Source organism: Telmatherina bonti, assembly GCF_933228915.1.
Source record: "Telmatherina bonti genome assembly, chromosome: 2".
Classification (NCBI taxonomy): domain Eukaryota; kingdom Metazoa; phylum Chordata; class Actinopteri; order Atheriniformes; family Telmatherinidae; genus Telmatherina; species Telmatherina bonti.
The window spans coordinates 14,229,192-14,252,462 of record NC_136620.1 but is presented as its reverse complement, the minus strand read 5'-3'; the positions used below and the strand labels follow the sequence as shown (position 1 = coordinate 14,252,462).

Below are 23,271 nucleotides of genomic sequence, written 5' to 3'. Positions count from 1 at the left end.
GTGATAGTTTTATTGTAAAAATGTGAAACATATCACGTTATAACGTGATAGTTTTATTATAAAAACGTGAAACATATCACGTTATAACGTGATAGTTTTATTGTAAAAACGTGAAACATATCACGTTATAACGTGATAAGTTTATTGTAAAAACGTGAAATATATCATGTATCTGACAACGTGAACTTGATCATTTTCGACTTTAGATGAGGAAATTGTGTGCGGGGTGGGTAGGAGATCACAAATGGCTCATTTACAGGACTTGATAGAGTTTTTCTTCATACTTGGGTTGAGACATTGAAAAATTATGGTGCTTTGGAACACTTTCAATCCATTATAATAAATATGCGTAGTTTAAGGACAGTTTTAAAAGGCATGGGTCTGTACAGAAGGAAAAATGAGTCCAATCCCCATGATGTGGCATCATTTCTAATTGAAACTTGAGCGGCACGAGAATCGCTATGAATGCAAACATCATCGGTGCCTCCTCTACTGCTTATCGGGGTTCTGATCGCGGGGGCAGCAGCCTAAGCAGGGAAGCCCCCCTCCCCAGCCACATTCGCCAACTCTGCGTGGGGTCCCAAGGCACTACCGGGCCAGCTGAGAGATGTAACCCCTCCAGCGTTCAAGTGGTTATACGTTTTTACAATAAAACATCACGTTATAACGTGATACGTTTCACGTTTTTACAATAAAATATATCACGTTATAACGTAATAAGGCCCAAACTTTTTTTTTATGAGGATGACAGCTCCACGCTTCCGTACGTGCTGACTAAAGTGCTTCACAAAATAAAAAATAAAGATACAATGATCACAAATAGATAGATAAATATGGAAGCGGAGAACAGTGTTGGTAGCATGTTCTTTTTTAAACACCAATATCTCAAGATTATGGGATAATTATCTCGACCACATGGGATAATCAACTTTGTTTTGTCGTGATAACGAGATAACTATCTCATTATCTCGATACAATAAAGTTGGTTATTCCATGATAACAAGATCATCCCATGATCACAAGAAAACGCTCTTTGTTATCTCGGGATAATGAGAATATAAAGTAGTTATCTCAAGGTAACCACTGAAAATTAAAACAATAGGGTAAAAAAGGACCGCCCTCAGCTTCCGTAGTTTTGTCTCGATTTGATTTGATTCCGATTTTTTGGGTGCCAATTTGATTTAAATTGCAATTCTCACAATTCTTTGATATTGATTACTTTTGTAGATTAAAAACAAAATAAATGTATAAAATGTTTTTTTTTTACTCTTCATTTTTCTTGATTTAAATATTGAAAAAACAACAGTAGCCAGACCATCATTCTGTTGCTATAATTCCCAAGAAGACAAGTTAAAAGATAAAAAAAAACAAAACCCAATAAAAATGACAAACATTTTATGATGGATTATTTTTATTTATTTGAAAAAAAAAAGTCAATTTTTTTCAACAAAAAAATCTATTTAAAATTGAGAAGCAATCCCACCCCTAGTTTTTAATGTGCTATAATAAATAAATTTGATTTGATTCTACTCAAATAATAAAAGTGAATTCTTTTGTCTCAACCTCCTTTCTATGACACCCTGATATAGTCCAAACAAATAAAACTTGTGTTCATCTCTAACAAAAATGAGTGAATCTTACCATATGGATGCCCGGTTGTTTACAAATCTGATCAAATTGTTATGTTGGAATTAAGGAACAGCAGAGACAACACCACAGATCTTCCACAGAATGTTTTTACTGAAAACTACATGTAGAATCATCTAGAATACAGTGCAGTCCTGTTTGCTAATTTAAATATATTTATTGGCAACTTAATGCTAAAAAAGAAAAAGTTATAATGTAATCCTGTCCATGGCCACCAGGGGGCTACAGCCTATCCCAGCAGCCATCAGGCAAGAGATGGCGTACACCTGGGACAGGCGGTCAGTTCATCACAGAGAAAATCCAGACATGTTTTTCTGGTTTCCTGTCTCTGAGGAAACTAAGTACCCAGAGAGTGAGAGCCTGCAGGAAACACAGATCTGCATAAAGAAGATCTGAACTGTATAATCTGTTAAATGTTCTCAGAGACCTCTGCTTTCACCATATCCAGGGTTGAAAATGGAAGAGACTAACGAAGGGACCCTTTTAAGTACCCTGGTAAAAGGTCATAATCCAGAATATGTTTAAGCAGTCAGAGTTCTGGACATTACCTTTTTCTAACTGGAGGTTTCCCAGTTAGATGTAGATGGTGCCAAAACTGTGACAAAACGACCATTTTGAGAGACCTTTCTTCAAATCTTTAAGTCTGTACTGAAACCTCTAATTTCTTTCATTTTTATTTATTTGTGCCATCTTCATTCATTCTTCACCAGTAAAAGAAAAACTGATATTAAGAAATCCTTACGAATCTCCCTTTACTACAAAAAAAATCAAAAAGTATTGAAAGATCTAGAGTCCTTGTGGTTGCAGAGATGTGCTCATTTCATTAAGGACGTGTACTCGTCAAGCCTAAAAACTAGGCAGCACTCAAAGGGTTAAGAATAAAGCGCCGCCTACAAAATGATTCAGAAACTAAAGAAACTTGCTGATGAATTGTATATTTCACTCAGTGCCTCAAAATGTCACAGACTGCATGAGGATGAAAGAAACAATAATGAACAGAAAAAACCTTTAAAATATACGTGCACAGCTTGTGTCTGAGTGAATCTTAGTGGTCATCGCTGCAGGTTAGTTGCCGTGGGGAGCAGCCAGATGAGAATTCAGATACTTAGCCATGACGGAAATGTGGCTGAAGTGCTGGCGAGCCACTGCGTGTTTGTGTTCGACTCCACATATCAGCGTCTTCTCATATGTCTGGACACACACAGGAGGGGAGATGACGTCAGAGGGACAGCTGTCTCAGGAGCATCAAACAGGGAATTTTAATCTTTGACAAAAAGAGTGTGATCCATCCCAACCACACTAACTACTGACACCTTCTTCAGGTGTACTTTCAGACAGCCCTACATGGATCCACGTGTGGTATAAAATGAGACATTAAGACGAACAAACCTTATGGACGTCCTCCAGCTCTAAGTGAGCTTTAGTCTCCTCTTTGGAAAGCAGGATGCAGTTCCATGGGCTCCAGTCCCTCTGGCGCTGCCAGCGGACAAACGTCAGGTTGTACAGGTCACTGCTGCCATTGAGAGCTGAGTGAGACTCCCATATTACTTCGATCAAATACCGAATGTCCTCCACCTGAAAGGATTGTTGTTATATGTCATATATGTCATGAAGAAATCTCCTCAGGCTTTTAGATCAGAGGCTCTCAAATTATTTACATCAGGTACCACCTCAGAAAAAATCCGGCTGTCCAAGAACCACCTTTATTAAGTCAGAAGAGATTTCTCTTTTCAGTCAGACAGACTTCAGACAGACTTAGGTTAGCTCCATAGGAAAATATTACCCATTACCTGGTAATAGGTATTACCTGGTGGCAACTATCATTAGGAGAATCAGAAGCGACATTTAAGCTCAGAGGTAACTCCTCAGAAAAGTCCTGATAACCCTGAATGGTCTGAATGGGACTATTTAGGTAGTTTAAATACTTTTGATGCAGCCTGTATGTGCTGCTTAAATATGTTTACCATATTGATGTTTGGCATCTTTGTCATTGTCCACCAACACAACCCCATCTTTATGATCTGATAATAAGTTTTTCACTTGAATCAATTTTATTTATAAAATACAAACAAAGGTACACAAATCATGAAATCCAAATATATAAAAAAGTACTACTCAATATGATAAATCCCACAAACAACAGTTTTTTTTGGTCACATTACAAGAAATGACAAGCATATTTAAAACAAAAGGCAGAACCATGTCCATCCCATGATTTGGCTCACATGAATTCCAGTATAAAGGTAACCTGGAGAATCTCTGATCTGAAACTCTCTCCTGGTTTTTCTTCAACGGAAATTCACCCACAGTATATGAATAGTATTGTACTTAAGTACTTTGAAACGGTCTATATAAATTTAATCAATTATTATCATTATGAGATTTAAATTTGATACTATTATCTGATTACAGAGAGCCTCATTTGTAATTTGGTTGACATGGAAACCTTCTTCGGTGTACCACAAGTAGGGGTGTGAGTACAGTCCGTGACATGCATAGTAGAGTCATGAGAAGTGTGGATCTTTACAAAGGGCTGGAGTTTATCAGACTGACGAATATACAGGGTGACGGTTGTGTTTACCTGCAGCAGGAAGGGGAACTTTGCATCCTTGTTCAGTAACAGCTCATCATCTCTCAGTTTCCTCAGGATCTTTTTGTATAAAGTGAAGTCGTCTCGGGGTCTAGCTATGTTGTTGAGTCCGGCGCAGTGCTGGCACATACTGCTCAGACAGCCGCTGGCAGACGCAGCGAAGCTGGCAGAGCGAAGGTAACGATGACAGCCGCGGCAGAGGAACATGTCATTCTTCAGCTGGCTGGGATTCTGAGGAACCTGGGGTAATTTCAGTGAAATAGAGCCCTTATTCAAACAGAATATTTGCTCAACATCTTAAAAACTGGTGCTCCAATCTTCCAGAGTGAAAGTTGACATAGCAGGAAGATTTGGACATGAAGACAAAGCATACACTGTCTTACACAATTTTATAAGTTCCTATGGAGTTACATCCCTGATTAATCACGCTAGTCATAGCTGAACAACCAACCCTCTGCTTTCTCCTTATATATTTGATTGTTGTATTGGTGCCTTTTTTTTGTTTTGTTTTACTTGTAGGCTTGTAGACTTGTACATGTGGATTTGGCCTGAGAGCCAGATTAAAAGCTGTTATAATTTGTTTGACTATTTTTAGCTTTGATCACGGCACACATTCTCTGTGGCGTCCCAACATTCATTTCTGTCCGGAGTTGCGTTTGTTTTCTGGAAGATCCTGTGTTCAATGCATTGGAAGTGTCTATAGAGCAACCTGTGAGCCAGATGTCCATTGCCAATCTGAATGTGGATTATGCCAAGTTGTGTGTGGGCCAGAAGGGGATCAAATGAGATTAGTCAGCCTGGACATTGATAACAGCCGTCTCCTTGTGGGACACATGAAGTGATCGTGTGGCTGAGGTTAGGTAGCCCACATTCTCATGGCGTCAAAACCACAAGGCGAGGCCACATATGGTCCAATAAAACTGCAGATGTTAGACCATAATTTTTTGCTATCTGGATTGCTTGATGTTTGCCAATAACTTGACCCTCCTGACAACCATGAGGTGTCTTCCAACATAGCTGACAAGTTACTGCAGCAGTTGGGGTTAAATGAACTGTTGCCAGCTGAAACATCATCACGCATGCAGAAATGACCTGATCAGAGATTTACCTCTCTGCTTGGCTAGTTCCATGTAGTGACTTTAATTTTTTGGACTGAGCTATCATATATTCAGATATGATTTCAGACCAAAGGGGCTTACCTTCAGCAGCTTTACCACATTAGGGTTGAATACCGGTGTTTTGATGTACTGAAGGAACAGAGTGCAGGTCCTCTGCCTCAGCCCCTCCAGATTGCTCGCTTTTACCCCTCGACTCATCAGATCCACCTCCCTGTCAATCAAATCCACAATATCTCGAGTCAGCTGACACTCGCACTCCTGTCGGATACAAGCACATGATTGCATCATTAGCATTAAAAATGTTCTCTGCGCAGCCATCACACTCATATAAAGTAGGAGTTGTCTATGTGTGTGAACATGTGGTACCATGACAGTGTGTTTAAGTGTCTGGAGGTCATGGATTCTCTGCTCCTTGTTGACGGTGAACAGGCTGATGTTGTTGTAAAGATCTCGCAGCTCTCTGGCTCTGATGGTGAACTGAGTGTCCATCTCAATCAGACGACCGTCGGCCCCTCGCCACTGATGTGGTGCAGCAGACTGGAACAGACAGAGCAGAACGGAGATGGTACTTTTTTATTTAAACAGGAAATACAAACACTGGAGGTGTAAAGATTTCTTTTCAAAGAGTGTCCTAGCGAAGACAGACAGCAGCTTCTGTTACTAGTAATAAATAAGGCACAGAGAGAATGCAAAAAAAGCAACAAAACAAAACAAAAGTAAAGACATTTAAAGACATAAAAACATCCTAACTTATGATAAAAAAAAAAGGTAAGGCACAAAGATAGTTAGCACATCCCCTTTGTTGCCCTGCAGCAACCAGTCTCTTTTTTGCTTTTGTCTTTTAAAAAATACAAGACTTGATAAAAAAAACAAACAAAAAAAAAAACACCTAATTTTCAACTGTGGTGACGTACCAGTTGCTGCATGTGAGGTCTGCTAGACAAAAAAAACCATTAAGTGAAATTCCTAAATATTTGTGAAAACTTGAATGGCAGTAACAGCTGGAGGGGTTTAAAGACTTTAATTTCAGGACATAAGAGGAAGAAAAAAAACATTGACCCAGGACCAGAACAGTCTCCCAGTCTGTATCAGCTGCTGGCTAATTATTATCACCATTTACACCAGCACTTGTGATTCTTCCATCATCCATCAGATCCATGAACTGGATTTCTTTGTAGTTCCAGTTTTTTTTCTTACTGGTTTAGTTTAAGAAATTATGCTAATAAAGTCAACCTGTGCTGATGGTACATTTAATGACAAATTAGTGATCAAAATGACAAATTACATCAGAGGGAAAAAATACTCAACACGTATTGGAAAGCAGATTCCCCTGTCACCTTGGCAACCTGTTTAGAAAGTAATGTGTCTTTCAGCTGATGCAACTGGACTATACCCCAGCCATCCTACAGCCATGAACTGGATAAAGCAGGTGGAGAAAATGGATGAATTTCCTCTTCAGTATCTAAAATATAAAACAAAGTTCTGGTAGAGCATTATTATTGCACGTGACAAACTATTTTACTAAAGGTGGTCTTTGTTATTATTAGTGAAGCAAAAGCAAAATTAAAAGCGTTGGAACTTTTTACTTCTGAAATAAGCAGACTGCGCTGTCATCTAAAAAATTAAGTCTGGCAGAAATCATGAGAAAACTGGGCTGCATGACTTTTAAAATGTAATCTCACCCCACAGATCTTCCCCACTTGTTGCATGACACATTTTCAGATGTGTGGTACTTAAAACAAAATGTCAGGGTTGAGTTTTTCTCAGTTTTTCATTTGACTTGACACCTGTCTAGCAAAGAAAAAAAGAAAGGTTATAACTGCAAACACTCTGGAGAGTAGAATTAATTAAACTAAGATAGCTGTAAGTGAAGGAGAAGTGACCTGAGACCTTGTTTAGAAACGTCTGAATAACTTTGTCGTAGTTGTTGGTCTCCATGAAGATACGATGACTCCCGATGGCAGCGATGAGCTGCACCTCCTGCTCCAGCAGTGAGCAGAGAGCTTTCTTCCTCTCAGCTCCTCGCAGAGATGAGTTTATTTGCTGCTCCTCCTCTCTCCTCCACTCTGAAACAAACCATATTAATCGAAACATTTTACTCTTCAACACCATCTGGGAACTGCCTCGCTCTGCTGGGGGGAACTGCTGTACATCCTGATAGCAACTTGTAGCCACCCCCTCCCCTTCCTTCCACCTGGAACCTACTCTCCAGTGCGTTGTAGAGCAGGTTGAAGTCCTCTCTCTTCTGTGGGTTCATCCATCTCTGGCGGCGGTCCCTCAGCTGCTCCTCTTTCTCCTGCTGCCTTCTTCTTTCCTGCAGCTCAAGCCAAGCCAGTCGGCGAGTTCGCTCCTTCCTCAGCTGGTTCACAGCTTGCTGGGCCAGCCAGCGGCGTGCATGGGACTGCAGGAAGATCACCTGAGTGGGCATTGATACATAACAACACAGAAGTATTGGATATCTTCCACTGATCTTTTTTTAAAATAGATTAACTGTTATTGTCTTGTGGGTTAAGAAAAAAAAAGTGTGTGTTTTTGGGGAGGAAGGAGGATGGGGCGTGGGCGGGTGTGAATGATATCATGCGTTTTCGTTACTACTGAGCGTCACTCACAGCTCTCAGTCTCCTGTTATGGCGCTCATCGGCAGTAATGTATTTCCCAGGTCTGACCAGCTTGTCGTTCACACAGGAGACGTAGCAGCCGATGCCGGTCATCTGGGTGGAGATGCTGACCGGACACTGCTGAACCAGCGACTTCACCTCTACTGTCTGCAGGAGAGACAGAGAACTTTCAAATGAAAAGTTGAAAAGAAAATATGTTTTTATTCAATACTAAAAAAAACAAAAAAACAAAACAAAACGTAATACAGTGTGTTTGAAATTGATTAGATTTTTTTCATTTAATTTGTACCTTAAACTTGGGAGTGTACTTTACAAGACTTTTTTTTTACAAGACTTTAAACCTTGAATTTTTTCCCGAAAATAACAGAAGTTATCCAGTAGTTAGTCGTTAGAAAAAACATTTTTTTCAAAGGTTGTGCTAAATACTGATCTCAGTGAAGTGTCTAGGATGTAACGTGTTTTTTGATTGCTGGTGTGAAAAACTCAAAGGGTACAGTTACATGATGTTTTTAATTCGGAATTAATAATTTGGAATTAAATTGTTAGGAATTAACGTATTCTCCTACGATTTTACATGAAAATAAGGATTCCAAATGGAGGTTTACATGAACCACGTCCTTACTGAATCCCTCTTTAGAGCGACAGGTTGGAAAGGGTTCTGATTGGACAGAGTATGTGATGTATGACGTATACTGGAAAAAAACAGTTCTCTCCCTGCTTCTCGTCTTTACAGTTGTAACCTAAAAAAACTAAATAATAAGTATTTTTTATTTATTTATTTCTTTATTTTTATTATAATTTTGAACTGTCAGCTTAACACAATCATGCTACTTCACTTTTAGCAGCAACTGAGAAGGAGAAGAAAGATAGACCACCGAACATCGGGACAGAACAAGGTAACGAACATGCGCAAAACGTCCAGAATTAACTTAGAGCGGAATGAGGTTTTATATGACAGAGGAAATAAATAGTTCAGAATTAAAACGCGAATAAACCTGTCATCGGGACAGGACAAGGTAACGAACATGCGCAAAACGTCCAGAATTAACTTAGAGCGGAATGAGGTTTTATATGACAGAGGAAATAAATAGTTCGGAATTAAAACGCGAATAAACCTGTCATCGGGACAGGACAAGGTAACGAACATGCGCAAAACGTCCAGAATTAACTTAGAGCGGAATGAAGTTTTACATGACAGAGGAAATAAATAGTTCGGAATTAAAACGCGAATAAACCTGTCATCGGGACAGGACAAGGTAACGAACATGCGCAAAACGCCCAGAATTAACTTAGAGCGGAATGAAGTTTTACATGACAAAGGAAATAAATAGTTCGGAATTAAAACGCGAATAAACCAGCCACTTACATCGGAATTAAGTTTATTTCCGAATAGAAATTTGCATTAGGAATTAAGTGTTTACATGCATGTAGGGTTGCTACAAAAATGTGTTGGTGTTGGAAAAAAAATCCTGTATTCATCTTTTTTTGGGTGAAGTGCTCTTTGGATGTGGTAGAATAGACTGAATGGCACACAAAATACAATAAAAACAACAAAAAAACTCTTTGACAAAGGCCAGTGGGTTGAAATGTGATGGTGCTTTTTAAAAGTCACCATGACAACACCTTTAAAATAAAGACACTTAAGTTATTTTTGTAGGAAAGTGGCTTGAATGTGTTTTGTGCTACTCTGACTTCGCCAGTCTTGGAAATAATACAGTTTTCCTGAGGTAGTTCTGTGTCTTCTTGGTGCTGGTATAAAATTTATAATAATATTAATAAAGACTTTCATCTCTGCCTAAGACCCTGAATTACAGTATATGTAAAGGTTTTCATCCAGGTTTGCTTGATATTTTTCTACAAACATTTTCCCTCCATTATGACAAGTCTGCCACTTTCTCTGATGCAGTTTTCGTGATTAAATTCTATACTTCCAAATTCAATGACTAGGTTGGGCTAAATGTGTTTGCTATGTTTTACCAGTAGAGATGTGAAGAATTTTTGCAAAGAATCATAAACATGCTTAGACTTCCTCCACAATACAGATAAAGAATGCTGTAGTTCTGGTGCCAATAACAAGTAACACTCAAAATAACTTTTTAAAATCTAAACGCCACAAAAATGTACATATTATTGTCCATCTGGCGTCATATTTGACTAAGGCGCTCAACACAAGATCATGTTGCTCTTTCTCCCTCATTTCCTATGGAACAATGAGGCGAAGATTGCTGCCCTCCTCCAGCCAAGTGACAGGCAACATTTGTGCATGCGAAATTTCACACTTATCTACGTAGACAAACACAACGGGGCTTGCAATGTGACCAAAGAAATTTGAAAAATGTTCAGCTTTTGTTGCTCTCGCATGGCACTACAACCAGTCCGGGTTTTCAGCTGAAGCTGAAAGTAGGAATTGATCTGGATCAGGTCTGCCATCAAATCAGGATGTTCATCGTGCTGTTTTCTAGTTTGTAAAACAGGTTTGGAATCCAGAAACCCAGGGCTGTCTTTTTCTTTTGTACCGTGGAGTCAACGGCAACATTTCTATGAATTTGAGCAAAATCTTCTGACTTTTCAGCCTTGTCTGTCGCAGACTGCTTTACAAATGTCAAAATTTCCTCCAGTATCAAGACCAATCAAGTTTTTTGCATAAAAGCAATCCGAGAGTGTGATGCGTGATACTTCCCACCATCATTGATGTTTGTCGCATCCCATGTGTTGGGTTTTACCTCGATGAAAATGAAGTTTGCCTGTTTGCCCCCCCTCCCACAGTCTTGGATCATGCCCATAGGTGGAGGATGGTTATCCTCTTTTTATGTTCTCCCATCTGTACAAAAGAAATTTGGATCAAATTCAGAGTGATTGTGTTTTTGTGCTCTCCTATCTGACCAAGAGCCCCAAAAGAGTTTGCAAATAAAATATGGAGGTGGAATGGGTTTTAGGAAGCTAATGAATTATTTCATAACCATCATTCCCTCTTATGACCAAGGAGTGAGTTCCTTTGATCAATTTTAAAAGCCTCTGCTATTAAAAAAAAGAAAAGAAGAGCAGGAGCTTATGATTCACCCTTGCTAACACACTGTGTGTTAATATGGAGGAGCTAAATGTGCAGCAGGTCAGGGTACGTCTGGTTCTCTTCAGTTCAGGTTTTCCAGGCTGTAAATGGGGGCCTTTCTAGACAGAATCATCTGGCTTACAATAAAAGCTGATGATGGATGTTTATTCTCAGTCAAAGATTTGATTGACCTTTGAAAGTGTGGAAGCATCTCTGACCATAAATATTTCATGCTACTAATATACAATAGAAAGGCTAATGTTTTAGCTTCTTTTACAGATCAAGTTTATGTATATAGCTCATGCAATAATGAAGATATATTTCCTTTATTTTGGGTATGTCATTTCAGACAGGAGGCAGAAAAATAGCCTTGTCAATAAGAGGATCATTTCTTATCATATGCTTATTCTGTATGAATGTGGAAACAGAGAATGAAAGCTAAAGATATACGTGACGATAAAATATTAGGTGCTGAAAATATACTCACACTAATAGCTAACTGATCATGAAGGAGGTCAAATTAAATATATATATTTAGTGAGAATTATATTCAACTAAAGTCTAGTTACAAAATATACATGTTCTTAGTTTGAAGATTATTGCTTCAAATGTTTATATTTTTAATTTTACATGTAGTAGAACAGGAACAGATGCCGACACCACTCAAGAGACAGGCCAGATTCGTTATTTGAACAGGATCTTTATAGGGCCAGAAAAGCAGGACAATATAGGCCAATATAACAACAAAAAGAATAACTGTATAATCAGATTTCTTCTACATGGCTTCTTGCCTGCTCTTTGTGGTAATTGCTATGCCATATTTTTTGACGGGGTTTTTGTAAATATTTCCTTTGGTTAGCATTTGTTGTCTCTCTCCCCATCATTTATGTTGTACTCCCTGACAGTATTTGATATTTTCTGCCTCTAATAAAGTTTGTTTTTTGAACTTGTTCTGTTTGAGTTCTAAATTTGAGTTGATTCTTGTTGACCAAGTACAACAAAAGAGCAAGGTTGTTGCTTTTCATTCCAGTTTCTCTTTGAAAAACTGGAAAAGTTCAGTTTCATTGTTCATGTGAGCTTGTGGTCTTTGAGTCTCACCACACCATACAACAAATAGGATGATAAGAACTCTCCTGTGTGCTTAAATGGATCAGCAGTAAAACAGCAAGTCATTTTCATCACCTTAAATCAGCATCACAATTATTCTGATAAACTCGAGGAAATCTCATGACTTAGTTCATTTTACAGTGACACTAAAGTGTTGCTGAAATTTGATTTTATGTAGACATGTACAGACAACTTGTTGAAGCTCAAACTGCAGCATCAGAATGAGGAAGAAAAGCAATTTTAGTTGTTTTGAGTGTGGCTGTTGCTCTTTCAGAAACTACTGGTCTAATGAGGCTACAATTCACACAGACTCACCAAATAAGGACGAAAGCAAATGGAAAAACGTTGCCTGGTCTGACATATCTCCATGTCGGCTATAGTGGTGGAAATAATTTCCTGGTCCCCTTTGGGCTCCTTAGTACCAGACAAGGAACCCCTATCATAAAGGCCCTGCACAGATCAGCTGTGCAGAACAGTTCAACACCTCTTCAACAATGAACTTGGGGAAGTTGCTGCAGCTGTGGCCCCCTGGGACCCAGCTGATGTGGTGTAGGAGAAGGGTGGCAACTAAACTGTCATGGTGAACAGCTCCCGTTGTCTCCACAACACTTTGACAACAGAAAAGCTCCATCAGAGACAGACTCCTTCACCTGAAGTATGTGAAGGTCTTATGTTTCCTCTGTAAAAATGTGCCCGTGTGTTTTTCCTTTTCTGCACAACGTGACCCACCTTTGCAAGCTTTAAATTCAACATTCATAGGGTGTGTTTATGAAAGCATCCTTTCTTATGCCTGCAGTCCAAGTTAATAATGGAAGCAGAACACCAGGAAGAAGGTTTCCCATCTCTTTACTCTCTTTACTCACCAAGCACCTTCCATAATTTACTATCCTTCTATCCACTGTGTAAATATGAACATGAATTCATTCATTCATTCATTTTCCAAACCGCTTATTCCAATTCAGGGTTGCGGGGAAGCTGGAGCCTATCCCAGCTGGCTTTGGGCAACAGGCAGGGTACACCCTGGACAGCTCGCCAGTCCATTGCAGGGCCACACAGAGAGACGAACAACCACGCACGCTCACACTCATTCCTAGGGGCAATTTAGAGTGACCAATTAACCTATCATGCATGTGTTTGGATGGTGGGAGGAAGCCGGAGTACCCGGAGAGAACCCACGCATACACGGGGAGAACATGCAAACTCCACACAGAAAGGCCACTGACCAAACCAGCCAAGGATTGAACCAGTGACCTTCTTGCTGTGAGGCCACAGTGCTAACCACTGTGAGGCCACAGTGCTAACCACTGCCCCACCGTGCAGCCCTGAACATGAATTATGTTCATTTAATACAAAACTACAGCACTTTGGACATCATGGTTTGATTTAACTGAACTGAGAGGTTCGGATTGTTATTTTGGCCAAAACTGTTATTTGCAAATTCATACTAAATCTGCAGTTGTCGTGGAGAAGTAAAATCTTTTGGGAAATGAACTGTTCCAGCAAGGTGATGTTACCACTTTGTTTGCTTTATCTCTTCAAAAGTAAAAAACATTTATTTATTGTTCAAAAGTGTGGAAACAAAATGTCTAACGATTTTTCACCAAGCTTTTGAGAGGCCACAGTTGAGAGCATCACTTTGATGACTGTAATTTACTCCTCTCTCAGGTATCATTCTGTCTTCTGCAATTGATTCAAAGCACAGCAGCGAGACCCGTTACGGAGACATAAAGGTATAATTTCATCAACCCCGTGTTTACTTCCCTGCAATGGCTCCCTGTAAGATTTCACATTGATTTTAAAATCTGACAGCCCTCCTTCAAATGGCCTAAAGTAAGGGTGCATTCACATCAGTATAGACTCGGTCTGATTGGGGACTTGGCTCAGTTGTAGCGGGGTGTATCCTTTCAGACTGAGATCGCATTTCCGCTGCACTTTGGTCAAACGCACCAAACCTTTACAATAATATATTCCCATTCCCACCAGAGGTGGCGCTGCACTAGTATTTCGAAAAAAAGAGGACAAGACCCACGTGAAGAAGAAAACTCGGTTGCGAGTTAAACATAGAGCACGAAACTATTGCTGTTTTGGGTTTTTTATTTTTTCTTATGCAAGTATACTGCAGCAATACACTGCAACAATGACCGCAGTATGAACAACAGACGAGGCAGAAGACTCTTAACTTGATTGCTATGTATTTACCCACAATGCATTGCTACGTCAACTGCTGGAAGTGACTTTTTTTGTAGTCCGCTTCCTGTATTTGGTCCGCTTGAAACGGGCATCTTGGCATCCCAGACATATTTACAAAAGATTTTTATCACTAAATTCTTGTAAACATGTATCAAAGTGAATCATCTTCTTGTAAACACTTTGTAATATTGATTCCTGTAGATTTTTGGGGATTGTGGTTCTTTTCAATGATGATATGTGAATAGCCTTATTTAATGTTTATTTGTTTTCAGGCAGTAACAAGAAAATCCCAGCACTTCAACTAACAAAAGGAGGTAAACTTTATTTGGGATTGAATGCTCAGAAGAGCAGAATTTAATTTAAGAATAAATTTTAGAAAATGATAGGACTGTGTTTTTAGGTGATTTGAATTAAATTATGTAAATATAATTCTGCATTGGTAGAATCAAAGTAATTTGATTCTGTTCTAGTTAAAGATGCATCATTTATCTTCTGTCTCTGGGATCAAGTGGGTCATCGACACTTGTTTTTTTGTTTCTGTAATGAGATTGGTTAATTTGCAAATGTGTTTATGCTCGTTTTCATGCCTGAATAAGAATGCCACGTTGCAGTAATGTGTGACCTTTAAATACACCACACAGGGGTGAATTTCAGCTGCAGCTATGGTTGTTATCAGACATCCTGATAGCTTGTCTGTCATAATTTATCATTTCAAAATCTCTTTCTTGCAATTCAAGAAGTGGGGCTGTATGCATTTCTGAGTCGTATTTGTTTGAGTTCTGTACCTGAGAATCACGACTGAAGACGGCCACGCCTCTGTCAGGCCTCTTCTTCGGGAGGGTCTGAACAGCAGCATGATGGTATTCTGCACCAGTCAGGCGGTGTCTATAGCCACCCAGGAAGGTCCTCTGCTGGCTGGAGCGCTCAATCTCCACCACCACCTCCTTGAACACCCCTTCATCTGTCAGTCAGAGACAGCCACTCAATAAGTATGTAAACTACAGCAGATGAAGGTCTAACAACCTGGGACGGTCACAGTATCTTGGTCTGTTTAAATATTGCCAATAATAGAAATAAAGGTTTAAAATATTTTTGCACCAACTCCAAAGAATGTCTTTGTCCATTTTTGTAAATCCTTTTCTTTTAAGAACAAGTTTTTACTTAAAACAATAAGCTCTGCCACAGACTGTCAGAAATATTGGACCTAAAGCATCATAAGACCACCGACATGAGATCTGCAAAAGGACCCAACGACGTTTCCAAATCCCAGTTATAACTAAGCTGTGTTTGGAGGAACGCAGTTATCAGTGCACAGCCAGTGGGATATTCTTCACAAGGCAGCCCAGAGTTTGTGTTCTTCTGTTTTACAGTCCACGAGTTTTCGGGACTGCGCCGTTTAGTTTTTGTTAGATTTCTGCTTCAAGTGTTCTTTGGGTTTGACATGTGATTTTTTTTCTTTTATTATCTACTGTTTTGCTTGTTGTCTGTTTTCCTGCCATGCTTGTTTACCAATTTACAATGAATTTTCAAATAAGTTCATTTGCCTGAAATCCTGCATTTGGGTTCGACCACCTTGCTTTCACCTCTGGCTTGTGAGTCTAAGCACAAAATTCAAAGGAAAAAAGGTTAAAATAAATATTATACATCTGAGCTGTGTTGTAATATTTCAATATAGTTGAAAACTATTTTAACAAGTGTGCTTTTATGTCAAATTAATTTTCTAACCATTTAATGATTATTTACTATTTAATTGCTTTTCTGTGACATAATAAACCAAAAAAGTTTAATGTGTTTAATTATTCCTTCATTACAGCCATTGCTTTTTGAATATATACATAAAAAACGCTCTGAAAATATTTTTTTGCCCATTAGGCATCAAAGTAATTCCTAAACATATTGTTATTAAACATAACAATATTATTATGCTGTTGTTGGCATAGTTAGCATGTTTTAATCAGTAACAATTAAACATAGAGGACACAAGTTAGTCTTGTTACACTTTATTTTACTTTTCTAAAGAAATATTTTGTTCTAAGATGATGTGCTATAATAATTAAAAAAAAAAACAACAAAAAACCCAGTAGTTTGAAAGTTCAGTTATCAATGTTGTGGTGAGGAGCAAAAATAGATTTACTCAAGTAGTGCAGATAGAAGTGTAGGAATGTGTTTCCACTGAAATACAGCTTTACACAGGAAAACAACATACATGGATGAATGGCTTGATGGATGGATGGATAGGTGGGTGGATGTGTAGATGGATGGATGGATGGATGGATGGAAGGATGGATGGATGGAAGGATGGATGGATGGATGGATGGATGGGTGGGTGGATGTGTAGATGGATGGATGGATGAATGGATGGGTGGATGGGTGGGTGGATGTGTGGATGGATGGATGGATGGATGGGTGGGTGGATGTGTAGATGGATGGATGGATGAATGGATGGATGGATGGATGGGTGGGTGGATGTGTGGATGGATGGATGGATGGATGGATGGATGGGTGGGTGGATGTGTAGATGGATGGATGGATGAATGGATGGATGGATGGATGGGTGGATGGGTGGGTGGATGTGTGGATGGATGGATGGATGGATGGATGGATGGATGGGTGGATGGGTGGGTGGATGGATGGATGGATGGATGGGTGGGTGGATGTGTAGGTGGATGGATGGATGGATGGACTAACACTAATATGTTTTCAAAGTTACCTGCTCCTACGACATTGTTTTGATGTATTTTATTCAAAGAGTTATAGATTCCCAGCAAAAACAGACAGACCACACACAAACACACACACATGCACTGTGAGTACTTAGCGAAGGATAAAGTACCTGTTTGGACCCTCGCGGTGATAACATCCGACATACTGTTGTGTTGTGGGGGACGAAGAGGGCGGAGTGGGTGGGAATCTGGGTCGGTGGAGCTCATCTCCATGCGGGTGGAGCTGTGAGGCCGGATGCCGAGCTCCATCAGGCTCTGGTGCTCTTCCACCACTCTGTCTGATAAATGTAACTACTGTCAGACTTATTGTCATGCACCATATACAACAGTAGTGCAAAATCAAACCATTTTTCTCCACGGACCAGTCAAAACAAATAGGTTCCACTCACACTTTACAATCACTCACCCAATACACATACACACATCCCTGTGACCTCACAACAGTTAAAGTCACAGAGAAGCTATTAAAATAACCTTGCTAGCTGCTAAGTACTTTAAACACTAAATCTACAACTACTGTACTAAAACTAAAATAAGATGCAGCGTGTGCAGATACCGACTGTGCATGGGCAGTTTTATAGGTCGTAACCTATAAAACATTAAGTTTTATAGGTTCTGCTGAAAACAACATGAAATAAGAAACTACAGAAGTATTTTCAGATCTTCTAATCTATGTACTTAAAAGTAGAGATCCAGCACCAGTGTTGGGCTTTAAGTGTGTAAATATAGAACTAAAAAGGAAATATAATATATAAATATATAATATAATACATGGTGAAATATATATTTGTGTTTTTAAACTGAAAGTCAAACAACATTTCTTCTGCCTAGTTGTGTTTGATCAGTGACACATTAGTAAGTGGCAGTGATGCCCTGTGGACGTGTCTGGTTCTGGTATGATAACTGTAAAAGAGTTGTTATAAGTTTTTCAAAGCCGGAAGGTTGTACAGGAAACTCACCATCCAGAGAGAGCTGCAGCACCCCCGCAGGGACTCTCAACTCTGACGCAAGGTGGCGCTTCAGCTCCTGAATGCTGAGCCCGATAGCAAAAGCCACAGTCATGACATGGCCCTCTGGTACCAGCACCACTTTTACTGCAACAGCACACACAGAGCCTGTTAAAGAGTGCAGGTTTGTCCCCTGACACTACAGATGTTTTAGGGTTTCATGTTATTGACTTTCAAAGTCATCCAAAATACATCAAGTAAAAGAAATAGAATATGTATTTTATGATAGATTTTAAAAAGTGAGTCAGTAGTTTGAGGCAGCTCTGTGACGTGATGGTTAGCACCTCACAGCAGGTTGCTGGTTGGAGCCTCGGCTGGGTGGAGGTTTGAACAGTGGCCTTTCTGTGTGGAGTTTGCATGGTCTCCCTGTGTATGCGTGGGTTCACTCTGAGTACTCTGTTGTCCTCCAACCGTCCATGCATGTTAGGTTAATTGGTCACTCTAAAACAGTGATGCCCAAAGTTGGTCCTTGAGGGTCGCTGTCCTGCAGGTTTTCCGTGTGTCCCTGTTCCAACACACCTGGCTTCCATTAAATTGATCCAACAGCCAATGAAATTCTGCACAGTGAGTGATTAGTTTGAGTCAGGTATGTTGTTGGAACAGGAAAACCTGCATGATTGTGGCACTCGAGGACCAGAGCTGGGCACCCCTGCTCTAAATTCTATCTACAAGTGGTTGTTTGTCTCTCTGTGAGAGACAAATTACAAATTACAGACTCATTGAGCTTAAAGAAGTGTTGCTTAATGGCAGTACCTTGTTTCAGGTGCATCCGCTTGTGTCACATTGTTACCCAATAAAACCCATTTTTATTCCTTGGCCTTTAACCCAGCTTAAGACAGTTTCCGGTCAGTGTCCCTAATTTTTATTATTGGTTTTTTCTTACTATTTATTTAGTTTGTTTTATTGTTTTAATTCTGTATTCCTTGTATGACCTCTTGTTTTATTGTTTGCATATGAACTGTTTTATTCTGTTTAGATTTTGGCCGATTGTGTACATTTGTTTCAGCTCTGGTTGTTTTAAAGGGCTTTATAAATAAAGTTGAGTTGAGTTGAGTTGTTACATACTGCCCTCAACTGCTGCTGCAGCAGTATTCACCTCTGTGCCAAGTAAGACCTGGCTTAGACCTGTCAGTACTGAACCCACTATGGCTGATAAAAGGGGATTGTAACCCTTCTAATTTAAACATTTTACTATAAATCGATACAGCTATTAATTAATTTGCAGTTGTGTGACTTCCAAATGCAATATGGAAATGCATGCACCAATTTCTGTCCATTTCGGTTTTTACTATTTTTAAGACCTTTCTGTTTTAGTTTTAAATAATTTTGAGTCTGTTGTGTAGATCCATAGCATGGAATCCCAGAACACATGGATTTTAGTTGTGGGCTGCGATATAACAAAGAAATAATCATAATAATAAATAATAAATAATGAATAATAATGATCAAGAAAGCTGGTTCTGTGCTTGGAGTAACTCTGGAGCCGCTGCTGATTGTCCAAAGAAGAATGCTGCACAAGCTGATGAAGATGATGGAGGATTCTTCACACATTCTCCACAACACAGTGATGAAACAACAAAGTGTGTTCAGAGAGAGGCTTCTTCAGGTCCGATGTAAGACTGAAATATACAGAAGATCATTCCTGCCAGCAGCCATCAGCCTCCAGAACAAGACCTCCTGAAATAAATTATTATTATATACTACAATATTGAATTTCCCTTTGGGGATTAATAAAGTATTTTTCATTTCATGAAACATCAAGCGCAGTGAAGTCTCTCAGTTATGCATTGGTTATACACACACACACACACACATACATACATACATACACACACACATACATACATACACACACATATATATTATTAACGGAACACGAGTGACTTATCCATAAACCTCTACATCCCATCAACTACGTCAGGGCTGATTTCACCTAATATTATTTCTTTTTAACTGCTGCCTTAGCAGCAAATAATAAAGCTGTAGCAGATACAGATCCTTCTGTCTGGTTACCTGGAAACAGCCCAACTATATTTAATCCACAAATCTTTTGACAATCCCCACAAGCATGCTTGTATCAGGCCTCTGTATTTCATCATACAAATTCAGATATACTAAATTAAAATGACAATCGTGTGACTAAACAGAATGTGTCACACTGTAAACAGATCAGTCTGAGTGAGCCAGAGTGGGTGTTATATTTATGAAGGGGATACATCTTCACACACAAATAGATGGATGGATATGATATCATAATGATTTTAAAAAGTCTCTGATGGATTTTCACACAGTGAACCAATTAAATTTTATTTTTAGCTTTAATATAGCCAGTCTATTAATCAATACACTTTCACAGTTATAAATAACCAACAAGAGATATATTAAATGTACCTGATTCCATAAACTTTGAATGAATTCACCACCGAATTGACTTCAACACGTTGCATTAATCTTGTCTTTGGGTTAATAATGTTTACTGCTGGTCAACCACAACACTAAAAAATCTCGGCTGGGAAATCTGGGGTCTTGGTGCCAATGCGGAGATTCTTACACGTACCACCCACCTATACTCTGTAGCAGATCAAGTATGCAGAAACAGCTTGAGGCAAAGAGCCCAAGGTTTTAACAAGAGCAAGGCCTCCAAGCTCACTAGTATCCAGTACCCAATCCACAAAGACCCAAGCTAACAACCTACGTGACTTGAGGTACCCACGAGCAGTCTACCCTTAGAGGCATGTGTCGCAATGCTGGGGCTCATCAGTGTATTTTGTTTAAGCCTCACCTGTAGCTGTTGCATTTCCAACATTTTCTGTTTTCTTTTCAAGCTGCTCAGCCTCCTCAGCCAGGACACTCTGATCTTCTTCCACAGGATCCACAGCTAAAAGTAAAGATTATAAATAATATACGACCATCACAAAAACAGTTTTACATTAATGTATGTCATAGAAAATCACTAAACTGAATTAAACTACATTATTCGTACAAAATGTGAATGTAGGAGAATATATTCTCAAAGACCTACATCATTTAGGCCAGCGGTTCTCAACCTTTTTGCAACACAGTACCCCTTGTAAAATATTTTTTTCAGCCACGTACCCCCTAACCACTGCAAAATATTTTTAGTTTAGAAATCACATTGTTATGGAAAAAAGTCTGTCAATGACGAGGAGTCTGGTTCGGAAGTGAAAAAGATTACAAGGTTTATTGAACAGAAAATAAAGTGCAGAATAATACAAATTGCAATTTGGAGAAACAGTCCAGAAGTCCGACGGGGCAGAAATCTGGAATGCTCTAACTAAGTTCCGGGCTGAACCATCCTTTTACCCTCGCAAAAGGGCATCAATTGTCTGCCGTTAATCTATGTTATTCTAAACAAGAAATGTCTGTTGTTAGCTGTAACCCTCTTCAAGGAAGAGAGTGTTCTAACTAATCAGATCCCAGATGTCTGAATGCAGACATGTCAGATCTCTACACATTGCTATGTCTGTAAAGGGGAATAAGGAGACACTGTGTAACTCAGCTTAAGTTCCTAAGTTCATCATGACCTTTTCAGAAAACCCACAAAGCCATAATCAGAAATGATGGTAGGACTATGAAGTATATGAAAATATTAATATGAAATAAGAATATGAAAAGTGAGAACATAAAATTTCCACCACAACATAAAATACAACACTTCGTCATTTGTGTTTGGTTTATTACACTTTTCTTTGCATTGTCAAGGCGACAGTGACTGATATGATTTGGCTCATAACAGGCGGGGTTCAATTCAAGTGGGAATGCGGGATTTTAGGAGGAATGAAATGGTGTAAATCTAAATGTAAACTCAGTTTATAAATGTAAACTTACATTTATTGAAATAGACTAAATATTTATATAATATTATATTTGTATTATTTTATTTAAGGATGTTTTAAAGGAAACATAAAAGATGTTTCCAAATAATTCCAAGTACCCCCTGGAATGCCTTTAAGTACCCCCAGGGATACACGTACCCCCATTTGAGAAATAGTGATTGCTTTCATGCGTTAAGCTTTTTAACGCAGAGAGTCGATTTGTCCAGATTTGAATGTTTGGTTTAACTATTTCAGGCTTTTAAGAATTTGTTTTAATTTAATGAAGTCTCACCAGTTTCTGTGTATTCTGTTTCCTGCTGTGTGTCTTTGTCATCAGGTGAATCAGCTTGAGTTCCAGCTTCTTCAGTATCCTCCACCTCAGCTGTGCAGGAAAAATCACAAGGAGTATTCAAATATAAAAAAGAAAAGAGAATAAAAACATTAAACATGCATGTTATAGTTGTGACACAATCAGAGTATGTTTTATCTTTTGTTTTGCAGCTAATGAGATGTTTGTCCAGCTCTAATATGCTGCATATTCAGCAACTTACTGAAACTCTTTGCTTCATGCAGCTGCAACATGTTTGCTTTGATGACCAATGACCAAGAGAATTTAGTCCAAACTTTTATTTTTAATCTTAAATATTACAGCTTTTTAATAACCTCAAACTCACCTGAAGGCGACCTGCCTGTCAGCACCTCTTCTCCATCACCTCCCTGCGACTCCACCACATCATTTCCTCCTGTTTCTAGGTTTTCCTCGCCATTTTCGTCCTCCTCTCCTTCTACGATCTCTTCTATTATTTCTCTTTGCCCGGACATTGCAGGTTGAACTTTATATGTGAACTAAGGCCGACGAGTCGACAAACAAGCCGTAAATATAGTCTAACAGTTGGTTCTTTTGCATAAACTTCTAGTTTGCATTTAAACCTGTACCTGTTTTATTGTCTTTTTCCTAACACGTCAGATTTAGGAAAGAGAAGTAAAAACACATCGTACTGACGTTAGCTTAAAAAACTAGCAAAGGCAAAGTTTACACGTTGTCATGGTAACGACGTCTTCCGGGCACGACGTCGCCTCAGAAATTGAATTAGAAGCAAATGCATATTTTCATAAATACACTATGATGTAACGGAAAAATACAATATTCAATGCACATTTAACATTGATCCATAAGAAAAAAAAGGAAAATAAATTTATACATATATATATATATATATATATATATATATATATATATATATATATATATATATATATATATATATATATATATATATATATATAAATTTATTTTCCTTTTTTTTCTTATGGATCAATGTTAAATGTGCATTGAATATTTTTCCGTTACATCATAGTGTATTTATGAAAATATGCATTTGCTTC

The 23,271-nt window shown here is 38.8% G+C and overlaps 1 protein-coding gene across 1 annotated transcript; it reads right to left on the bottom strand.

The window, feature by feature from the left end:
* Window positions 1-2,712: 2,712 nt before the first annotated feature.
* iqub (IQ motif and ubiquitin domain containing) lies at window positions 2,713-22,707 on the bottom strand (the record flags this gene model as incomplete). The annotated part of the gene is made up of 14 exons (XM_079256302.1): window positions 2,713-2,838; window positions 3,037-3,222; window positions 4,229-4,477; window positions 5,437-5,613; window positions 5,722-5,892; window positions 7,246-7,421; window positions 7,561-7,771; window positions 7,965-8,120; window positions 15,105-15,280; window positions 17,153-17,320; window positions 18,002-18,136; window positions 20,832-20,927; window positions 22,178-22,267; window positions 22,560-22,707. The coding sequence occupies 14 exons, from the start codon at window positions 22,705-22,707 to the stop codon at window positions 2,713-2,715; spliced, it is 2,265 nt and encodes a 754-aa protein (XP_079112428.1).
* Window positions 22,708-23,271: the final 564 nt, after the last annotated feature.